Below are 11,262 nucleotides of genomic sequence, written 5' to 3' on the forward strand. Positions count from 1 at the left end.
CTAATAGATGATCTTTATAATTTGAACTCCTATTAGAAATATATCAGAATATTTTAGCTTGATAGAATTAAGCAGAGATGCAGTGAACATACAAAAATTGCTGTTTAAAAAACAAATTTGCCTCAATTGAACAAGTACTTGCTGGATGCTCATTATGTCTCAAATGAAGTGTCCTTCTAGGGACTCTGGAAAAATACATACATAATAAACTTATGTTAGGGTGTCTCTCAACTTCCTCCTAGTAGTAGAGTGTATTGCTATACTTTTTTTTTTTTTTTTTTTTTTTACACAACATTACCTTTGTAAAGGTCACAGTGTAACTCAAGAACCTTTGTTTTGTCCCTGGATATCAGTGGCAAGGATAGGTAAGTGGTAGATGCTGGGAGGCCGGAGACACTTTGGAACAGTTTTCAATTAAATCTAGTATCTCAGTAGAAAGTCATATTTGTAAAGTCAGGACAGGGTTTTAAGGTTAGATTCTACATTATTAACAAGTAAATGTTTCAGCCATGTGATTTAATCTTGGATAAGAAAGGCAGGGATAGATTATAGAGAACTTCAAAAACAAGGGAGGGGAGTTTAGAATTGATATGGTAGGGGCGCCTCGGTGGCTTAGTTGGTTAAACGTCCAACTTCGGCTCGGGTCGTGATCTCATGGTTTGTAAGTTCGAGCCCCACTCTGGGCTCTGTGCTAACAGCTCAGAGTCTGGAGCCTGCTTTGGATTTTGTTTCTCATTCTCTCTCTGCTCCTCTCCCACTTGTGCTCTGTCTCTCTCTGTCTCTCAAAACTAAATGAATGTAAAAAAAAAAAAAATTAAAGAATTGATATGATAGATAATAGGAGCAAGCCACTGTGGATTCTAGAGCATTTGCATTGAAAACAAGTATTCAGAAAGGAGAATTTGGCAGAGATTTGTAGATTATACTTCTCTAGGGGAAGATATGGGAGTGATAGAGTTACCACTCTTTATTTTTGATTTGGTAATATTGTTGAGAATTACTATGTGAACTTTGTGAGTGTGTAAAGAAAGTCTGTAACCAGAACCATGTGGCATTAAGGGCAAAGAGATGTTCACTCTAGAATGGTATGTGTAGGGCAGTGTTGCTGGGGTGAAATAGGGGAGGGTTGGAAGTGGGAGCCAGAGAGATGGATGGTATATGCACATGGCTATAGCTGGGTTACTCCTTGAGCCCCAACAATTACATCCACCCCTGATCTCTCCATTATTGCTTACTGAAGAGGCAGGGATATGGTATCAATGTTTCCAAACATATGCTATTCCTTAGTTGTTCTCTTTTTTTTAATTGAGATATAATTTGCATCCCCTAGAATTCATCATTTTTATTCATTCATTCATTCATTCATTCATTTGTTTGAGAGTGCAAGCGAGGGGAAAAAGAGCAGAGGGAGAGAGAGAGGATCTTAAGCAGGCTCCACGCTCAGCACGGAGCCTGATGTGGGGCTTGATTCCATGATACTGGGATCATAACCTGAGCTGAAATTGAGATTTGGACACTCGATTGACTGAGCCACCCAGGTGATCCTAGAATTCACCATTTTAAAGTGTATAATTCAGTGGGTTTTAGTATATTCACCAGGCTGTATAACCATCATCACTGTCTAGTTCCAGAATATTTTCATTACCCCAGAAAGAAATCCTATACCTGTTAAAAGTCACTCCTCATTTCCCTCTCCCTACAAACTGTGGCAAACACTAAAATCTCCTTTCTGTTTCTATAGATTTGCCTATTTTGGACATTTCGTGTAATGGGATCATACAACATGTGGCCTTTTGTTTCTGGCTTCTTTCACTTAGCATAATGTTTTTGGGACTTACCCATATTGTAGGATGTATCAGTCTTTGCCACTTTATTTTTCAATAATAAACTTTATTATTTATTTTTTAAAATCTTTTTTTTACAGTTTATTTATTATAAAAAAATGTTGCTATCAACATTTGTTATAAGCTTTTGTGTGAACATGTGTTTTCAATTCTCTTGGGTATATACCTAGGAATGAAATTGCTGGGTCCTATGGTAACTCCTGTGTTTAACTTTGAGGAACTTCTAAGCTGTTTTCCAAAGTGGCTGTCGCATTTTACATTCCACTAACATTGTATACGGGTTCTAATGTCTCCACATCCTCCCTAATCCTTGTTATGCCTTTTTTGATTTATGCCCATCCTAGTAAGTATGCAGTGGTATTTCATTGTGGTTTTTATTTGCATTTCCCTCATGGTAATGATATGGAGCATCTTTTCATGTCCTTATTGGCCATTTGTATATCTTCTTTGGAGAAATGTCCATTCGGATCTTTTGTCCATGTTATTATTATTATGATTATTATTATGATTATCCTTTGTCCATTTTAAAGTTGGGTTGTTTTTTAATTGTTGAGCTGCAAGAGTTTGTTATGTATCCTGGATAGTAGGTCCTTATCATATATATGACTTGCAAGTATTTTCTCTTTTGTTCAGTTTTTATATCTTTATTTTAGATTAGCTTGGCCTTGCTAATTTATTGTAAGTGATAGAACTGGTCTGCAGTTTTAAGTACTACATTGAGAGAAAACCTAGGCTTAGAAGAGTCATCTGGCTGACAGAAGAGCCAGCAATCAGTATGCAAATACAGACCATTAAGGTCAGAATTTTACTTTATTATTATTATTTTTAAGATTTTATTTTTAGGTTGTCTCTGCACCCACTATGAGGCTTGAACCTATAACCCTGACATCAAGAGTATCATGTTCTACTGACTGAGCCAGCCAGGTGCCCCCAAGGTTGGAATTTTAGAGATCATTAAGTTGAGCCCCTTCACTTGAGAGGGAAAGTGAGTTGCCCAAGGTCAGGCAGGGTGTTAGAGGCAGTGCTGGAGCTAGAACTTCAGTCTCTTAACTCCTGGTCTCTGACAACTTACCTCAGAATTGATGGATCAAAATGATAAAAAAATTAAAGAATGTACAAGAAGGAACAATCGATTCAAATTGAATTTGGTCACTTTATTCTGGACATATGAAGCCAGGGGAGGGAGAAAATATACAACATACAATATATGACAAGAGTTTAAATCAAGACAGACTTACTGAATGTATACTAGGCACAGTGCCAGACTCTAAGGGGACACAAAGATGAGAAGACACCTGTCCCTGAGGAGTGCTAATAGAAAAGATACACGCACAAAAAATGATGATATGATGAAATAAGGGCTATCGTAGGGCTGGGAGAAATTGTAGAGCTTATCTCATCAGTGTTTTTCAAGCATTTTTGTTCATACATGCCCAAAATAATTAAAAAAAATTTTTTTTTAATGTTAATTTATTTTTGAGACAGAGAGAGACAGAGCATGAACAGGGGAGGGGCAGAGAGAGAGGGAGACACAGAATCTGAAACAGGCTCCAGGCTCTGAGCTGTCAGCACAGAGCCCGACGCGGGGCTCGAACTCACTGACCGTGAGATCTTGACCTGAGCCGAAGTCGGACGCCCAACCGACCGAGCCACCCAGGTGCCCCCCAAAATAATTTTGACAAACTCTGTACCCTTTCATACTTTTTAGAGTTAACATCTAAAGTTTTTCATTGTTAGTTTAAATAGTTGCAAAAGATGCAATTTCAGGCACACTGTCAATATTGACATCTTAAGATAAAATGAAATTTGATACTATAATCCCTTTAAAAAATTGTACAAACATACTTCTTTAAAATTGAAAATGTGACACGTTTCCTTTATTCTCTTGGTATATGTTCATTCCAGTTCACAAAATTTCTTTCCTAGATTTTTGTGCTTGGCAGTATATAGTTCATTATAGTTCATTACCCTATCATACTTCTCAACAAATATGCATATGTTTATAAATTTATCTTATTTGTATTTGCCATAACTAGAAATAATTCAGCAAAAGAAGATAAATGTTACTGATTTTGACCACTAATTATTATTATTATTTTTTAAAAGTTTATTTATTTTAAGAGAGAAAGAGAGAGACAGCGTGTGTCAGGGAGGGGCAGAGAGAGAGAGGGAGATGGAGAATCCCAAGCAAGCTTCATGCTGTCAGCACAGAGTCCAATGTGGGGCTTGAACTCACAACCATGAGATCAAGACGTGAGCTGAAACCAAGAGTCAGACCCTCAACTGACTCACCCAGGCACCCTGATCACTAATCATTAAACATGAAAAGGAAAATATTTTTTCATAAAGAAATAGAAATGTATCTCTTAATGAGTTGGTTGGAGCTCCCCATCCCTATAATTAGTTTATGTATTCATTGGGAGACATTTGTTGCTGGAATGAGACAGAGGTCTGCATCAATTTTATTCCTTTTTCTTTTTAAATAAAAACATTGAGAAAATTTGTTCACATTACTAAGTAGATGGGTTAGTATCCAGAATACATAAAGAACATTTACAACTCAACATCAAAAAACAAATATTCCAATTAAAAAAATGGGCAGAAGGTATGAACAGACATTTCTCCAAAGAAGACACATGGCCAACAGACACATGAAAAGATGTTCAATATCACTCATCATCAGGGAAATGCAAATCAAAGCCACAGTGAGATATCATCTCAACCTGTCAGAATGGCTAACATAAAACAAAACAAAACAAAACACAACAAACAACAAGTGTTGGTGAGGACGTGGAAAGAAAGGAAACTTCATACACTGTTGGTGGGAATGCAAACTGGTGCAGCCACTGTGGAAGTCAGTATGGAGGTTCCTCAAAAAATTAAAAATAGAATTACCATATGATCCAGTAATCACACAACTGGGTATTTACTCAAAGAATATGAAACCACTAACTCAATAGGATATATGCACCCCTATGTTTATTGCAGCATAAATTCCAAAGCCAAATTATGGAAGCAGTCCAGTGTCCATCAATAGATGAATGGATAAAGAAGTGTATATAAATATAATGCAGCCATAAAAAAGAAAGAGATCTTGCCATTTGCAACATGGATGGATCTAGAGAGTATAATGCTAAGCAAAATAAGTCAGTCAGAGAAAGACAAATGCCATCTGATTTCACTCATATGTGGAATTTAAGAAACAAAACAAAGGAAAAAAAAGACAAACCAAAAAAAAAAAACAGACTCTTAACTACAGACAGCAAACAGACGGTTAATGAAGGGAGGACGGTGTAAGGAGGGAATGGGTGAAATAGGTGAAGATTAAGAGTACACTTGGCTTAATGAGCACTGAGTAATATATAGAATGGCTGAATCACTATATTGCATACCTGAAACTAATTTAACACTGTATATTAACTATACTGGAATTAAAATTTAAAAAATAAGTTCATGAGAATAGAAGATGTTTTGTCACAGCCAGTAAGTAGTAGTCAATTCTTTGAACTCATCTAGAGTTCACTAAAAATCACAGTGATCTCTCAGCAAAAAATTATTTTTAATGTTCTACTAGATGACAATGTTGAGTGCAAAAAACTGGAAGCCATCTGAATTGAAAAAGACTTTCTCAACATCGACACCATTATTTCACTATTGTCCCTTGACGTTGTACTCTGTAGGCATTCCCATCTCAGGGCAAAGCATCATATTGAGATCAGGGATGAAGGGTGAGTGGTTTGTCTAAAACAGCAGAGAAAGAAAGAACTGAAAAATGGTAGAAGGATGATATTGACAAGGGAGGTGGGAAAGGAGCAACTGTATGTGAGGCACATTCTACAAATCAATTTTAGGCAAAAGTGTATGTGGAAGTTGAGGACCTGGAAGCTGATTCTGTTAAACTGTGAACCCATTGGAGATACTTTATGTACCTCCAGAGGAACATATATCCCAGTCTGTAGACATTTCTAAATGTATTTCAATGTATACTAACTCAGTCCCTTCAAACAACTCTATGAGTTATCTCCTATTATTTCCATTTTACAGATAAAGTTCAATAATTTGCCCAAGGTCATTTAGCTGGAAAATGAAGGAGTTAGCATTTGGACGTAGGCAGTTTTTAACAATTATACATTACTATTTCTCAGTAAATTTAAGAGCATGGCTCCAAGGAATCCTTTCAAATCTTGGTTCAATATGTTAGAACTGCCAGAGACGAACAGAAAATGAAAAACCTTGTGTGTTTCTTTAAGTAGAAGCACTGCAGTAAGAGTGTGCCGGAAAAACTTTGTTCAAGTCTTAAGTCTGACTCTTACCGGTTATATACTTTTGGCAAAGTACTCAATCTCCTTGAGCCTCAGTCCTCTCATTTGTAAAATGAGAATAACAATAATGATATGTATCTTCTGGGAAGGGTGTCACAACGTCCTGTTTTTCACAAGATAGTTTTTATTTATGGCTGTTGGCCCAACATAACAGTACCTCCTTTTACTCTCAAAGGTAAATGGACATTAAATCATAAGGCCACCTTTCTTATAGGGTTGCTTTGATTATTAATTACGATGTTGTGTATAAAGTATCTTGCCCAGTATCTGGATAATAAGCACTCAAATGTTAGCTATTACAATTAGGTATAAACATGTTTTATAAATTGTAAGGCATTATACAATTGTCATGATGACTATTATTTGCCTAGTCCTTTTAGCTTCTCCTATTTCATAATTGCCTTTCCCACTTAATTTTTATCTTCACAACTGGGTAAAAAAGATAGTTAGGTATACAGTATTGTCAGCTTCTAGAGAAGCCTCTGGGAACTCTGAATGAGGTTTTTTGTTTTGTTTTGTTTTTCCTTTAAGATTTGCATGCTACACTAATTCAATTTGCATGAAGGAGAAGTCTAACCCAGTGACTCCCAACTGTTCACATCATGATGAACCAATTTTGCCTTATATACATTTTCTTTCCTTCACAGGGTCTAATGATGTTATACGCAGCCTTTCAGAAGGCTAAATTCTCCCATTTAAACCTTGGAAATTTGAGAATACTTTACTATTCTATCCATAATCTAGCAGCATTGAACTGTTTGGGAAGCATATCTTGTTAAGTAGCTTGGAAGATACAATAAGATGGTCCCTTTTAATGACTACAGAGCCATTTAACTTCATGGCAGCATACCAAAGTGGTTAGGATCACAGGTTCTCACTCTGTCATGTAATAACTATGTGACCTTGGGGAGTTACTCAACCTTTCTGTGACTCAGTTCCCTCATCTGTAATATGGGGCTACTAAGTACCTACCTCATAAGGTTGTAAGGACTCAATGAGTTAATGTAATGCTAGATGTATAGTAAATATTCCATTAATGTTAGTTATTAAGAGGACCAATGTGCACTTGAGAATTTTTTTGATTAACAAAGCCGAACTATAATATGCTGTACTTTTCAAAAAGTGGTTCTGTCTCTTACTAAACCAAATTGATCTTTTATTTATGAGAAATATCTTTGCATAACATAGTCTTTAGGTTGCAAACATCTTTGTTATTTTTATTATTAATCATCCAAAATGATTATTATTTAAAAGACTAATTTCTACTTACAGATTTAGAAGGTGGAGGATTCAGACAATTATTCTTGGCTTTTAGGTAAGGCCTGTAAAAGACAAAATAAGATTAATTCTTAGTCCTGAAGGATCAGCAATGCTTGGGAAGTATAGTAACTAAAATTTATTATGATTATGGGGCACCTGGGTGGCTCAGTCGGTTAAGCGTCCGGCTTCGGCTCAGGTCACGATCTCATGGTCCGTGAGTTCAAGCCCTGCGTCAGGCTCTGTGCTGACAGCTCAGAGCCTGGAGCCTGCTTTGGATTCTGTGTCTCCCTCTCTCTCTGACCCTCCCCTGTTCATGCTCTGTCTCTCTGTCTCAAAAATAAACATTAAAAAAAATTTTTTTTTAAATTTATTATGATTAGAATTTTAAATCATTGGAATTTCTGTAGATAGTAAAATATTTCAAAATTATATCCAATAGTCTCATTATCCCTTCGTTAGTCCCACTATTCTATTCCTCAGACCACACCACTCTTACCCATGTTTTGGTAATCATTTTCAGAGATGTTCCACGCATAAATATAGCATTCTAACTAGATTAATGAAATGTAGGTGTTTTCTTCATATTTGCATAGTCTTGTTCATTCGAACTACAATCCTTGAACAAGTGCAATGTGCCAGGCACTAGAGATACAATGTCAAATAAGGTAATTAACAGCTTCTTTAAAAAGTTTAAGTGTCTTCAGATAATGAATATTCAGAAGTGAAAAAAGAGATACAACTAAAAAAACAGGAGCACATATGAAATCTAGCCAGTGAGACAGAAAATGTAAAAAGGCATAGGAAAATAGAGGAGAATTTAGAATGATTCAATCTGCATGGATCAAAAATAATTCACACTAACAGGGACTTTGATCATGACTTGCTGTTAGTTTCCCCCATCTTGAACATAAACCCTGGAGATGCAGGGGCCTCTTTGTTTTGTTAAGCACCAGATCTCCAGAACCAAGAGTGACTGATACATTACAGGTATTAAATAAGTATTTGTTGAATAAATGAATCAGATTTAATTAATCGAGGAAACAGAGTTAAAACCCCAAAGTAAAAGGAAACTAAAATATAGGGTCCAAGCTAGCTTTGTAAAGATTCATTTCCAAATAAAAATTTAGCAACACGCCAGGGGGAGAATATATCAATGCTAAGCAAGAGGGACTAGTAACACCACTACAGTAGCAAGATGTTGACAAAAGACAAAAGTGAACAGTCCTATTCTGTCCACCTCAAGAGTACGTGCTAAGAGAATGACCACAGAGGTCAGGCTGGAGGATGCTGGTGTGCAGCTATGGAGGACTGATTATAACTGGCTCTCCTGCTTTAGCAAGGAACAACAGAACCACGGTCACGCAACTCTTCGACCTTTTCTAGCCTTCATGAGAACCACTTTCCCAGGGGAAAAAAAAAAAAAGCAGGGACAGGGACAGAAAAAGTACTGTAGGTAATACTGTGGACCTTCTCCTCTTCCCTTTAGAGACTGCCACAATAATAGTGCTTTAGTCTTGCCAGTGTACTAGATACTGGCCAGGGTTTTTGTCATGTCTGGACCAACATACCCTTTCCTGAGTTATCATAGGATCTCAGTGCAGTCTGAGTAGACTCCACACAAAAGGGCAATGTTTTGAAAGGCTTTAAATTGCTATGAGCAACCAGGGCAACAAAACTTGCATAACTGGGTGAGACACACTCACTTGGTGTTTTGGCACTTCAGTTTTCCCTTGGCTGCTAGGTACTCCTGGAGCTTTCTCTGCCGCTCTTCTGCAAAACAGGCAAGCCAACAAACAACAGAACTTTAGCTGGAGATTTTAACCAGGTCATCTATCTTCTAAAAGATGGTACTTTTCTATAGTGCTTTTGGCTTTGGATCATGTATGATAAAGTCCCTCGTCCCGTAAGTTTGCCTCCAAGTTAATGTCCACATCAACAACATCATTTGTATGCTGCGTCCTACACTGAGCTCTTCACACTTACATTGCTTTCTTTAATCCGCACAACAATTTTCTTAGGTATTTTACACTCTGAAATCTAAAGAGGGTAAATGATATGCCCAAAGTTACCCAGCCAGTATGTAGCAAAGCTAGGATCTGAAACTAGGTTTATCCAGTGTCAGAGCCCTTGCTCACGGCCACTGTTCCAGCTACAACATATTATGCTTTACATGAAGAAATCTATTACTGGCTCACCTGAGCTGGTGAACCAGGCTTGGTCTTATTAATTATGTTTTTTCTGACAGGGATGATGAATTTTGCCCACAAACCCTTATGTGGTTTCCTTTGGGCCTCAGGCCAAAATAGGCCAGGTTAGGGGGTTCATGGAAAACATCTATTGTATGGCTGACTTTCTAATAAGCAAGGCATTTGTGAGGGGATGAAAATTCAGTATTTCTGTCTTGAAGAAGTTTCAGTGTAGTAGTGGGGATAAAATAAACACAACAATAATTACAATGTAAGGCAAAAACTAGGTACCATAAGAAAGTGTCAAAGAAAGAATTATGGGATTTCAGAGGCAGGGACTGAGCGAGGGGAATAGGTGGTTGCAAAAGGCTAAAAATTTAATAATGGCAAAAAGAAGGGGTGCCTGGGTGGCTCAGTTGTTTAAGTTTCCAACTTGGGCTCAGGTCATGCATGATCTCAAGGCTTGCGGGTTTGGGCCGGTGTTGGGCTCTGTGCTGACAGCTCAGAGCCTGGAGCCTGCCTCGGATTCTGTGTCTCCCTCCCCTGCTCACACTACCTTTCTCTCCTTCAAAAATAAATAAACGTTAAAAAGAAATTAAAAAAAATAATGGCAAAAAAAGGCTATAAGGGTGCATTACTCTTAATTTGATCTAAACTGCGGTGCTGTGTGTTTTGATATCTGGCTCTGATGGTTCCCTAGGAGACAGCTTTGAGAATTAAGCATTTTACGCCATACCAGGCAGTGTAGAGAGCAGGGACTGACAGACCAGGTTGGAAACCCAGCTCTGTGACTTCTAGCAAGTTAGCAAACCTTGCTGCCTCTGGACCTACAAAAATGGAGACAGAAATGCCCAACTTTAAGAGCTATTATGTAAAGCACCTAGGTCAGTGCCCAGGACCTAGCAGACAGTCAACAGGTATTATTACTGAAACTATCAAAACACTGTCTGCACTGCGGAGCAGGTGGTGTCTGAGTAGTATTTGGAAAGATAGCTAAGGCCACTAGGTACATTTAAGAGGTCAGGGAACCCAGGACCCTCAGCTCTCAGTGCAAATTTAACCATCAACTCCCAGTGCCTCCTGTTAGGGTCAGACTCAGCCTCTTGGTAGCTGTCAAAGCTGAGGACGCAGCACAGAGGACCACGCCCAGGCTCTGGATCCAAATCTGGATCGCGGCAGGAGCGGTTGGCTTCCTTCTGGAAGTGCGACCCGGGAAAGGGGCCTCAGGTTCTCTACCTAAACGAGGTGACAATGACATCTCCTTGCAGAGCTGCTACAGGAATTACTGGCAAGATGCCTCTGAGGCATCTGGCCCCGCATCCACTCTCCTCTAGCCACGGCCAGATGTCTCACCCTGGGCCAGGGCCGGGGCTCCCGTCAGCTCTCCCTGGACTGGAAACACCCAGGCGGAGACCGAGGCAGACAGGCGAATGTTTCCATCCGCGAAAATAACTTACTTGGTGGCCTCCTTTCTTCCCCGCCCTTGCTTGAGCGCCTGGGAGACGCGGGGGTCCACGGTCATACTCACCGGCAGCTGCGGACGGTCGCGGTGGCACCATGACTCCTCCGCGACAGTTTTTCTTCAAAACCCGCGCCTGGAGCTACGGCTGGAACACAGCGCGTCCGCTCGCTCTCATTGGCTCCCGTGTG

At 38.8% G+C, this 11,262-nt stretch overlaps 1 protein-coding gene across 3 annotated transcripts in view; it reads right to left on the reverse strand.

Moving 5' to 3' along the window:
• Positions 1-11,254, reverse strand: part of CKAP2L (cytoskeleton associated protein 2 like) — a 29,635-nt gene extending 18,381 nt beyond the window's left edge. The window contains exons 1-3 of one of the 3 annotated variants that reach the window (XM_040496761.1): positions 11,070-11,119; positions 9,130-9,196; positions 7,437-7,488 (exon numbers count right to left, since the gene is read on the reverse strand). Coding sequence is in view for 1 of the 3 variants with exons in the window: in XM_040496759.1 (XP_040352693.1) it covers positions 7,437-7,488; positions 9,130-9,196; positions 11,141-11,171 (150 nt within the window). In the remaining 2 variants the exon portion in view is untranslated. The other 2 variants (XM_040496760.1, XM_040496759.1) reach the window with 2 other exon arrangements.
• Between the last annotated feature and the right edge of the window lie 8 nt (positions 11,255-11,262).

The sequence above is a fragment of the Herpailurus yagouaroundi genome, unplaced genomic scaffold (assembly GCF_014898765.1).
Source record: "Herpailurus yagouaroundi ecotype Mexico unplaced genomic scaffold, PumYag 188, whole genome shotgun sequence".
Lineage (NCBI taxonomy): Eukaryota > Metazoa > Chordata > Mammalia > Carnivora > Felidae > Herpailurus > Herpailurus yagouaroundi.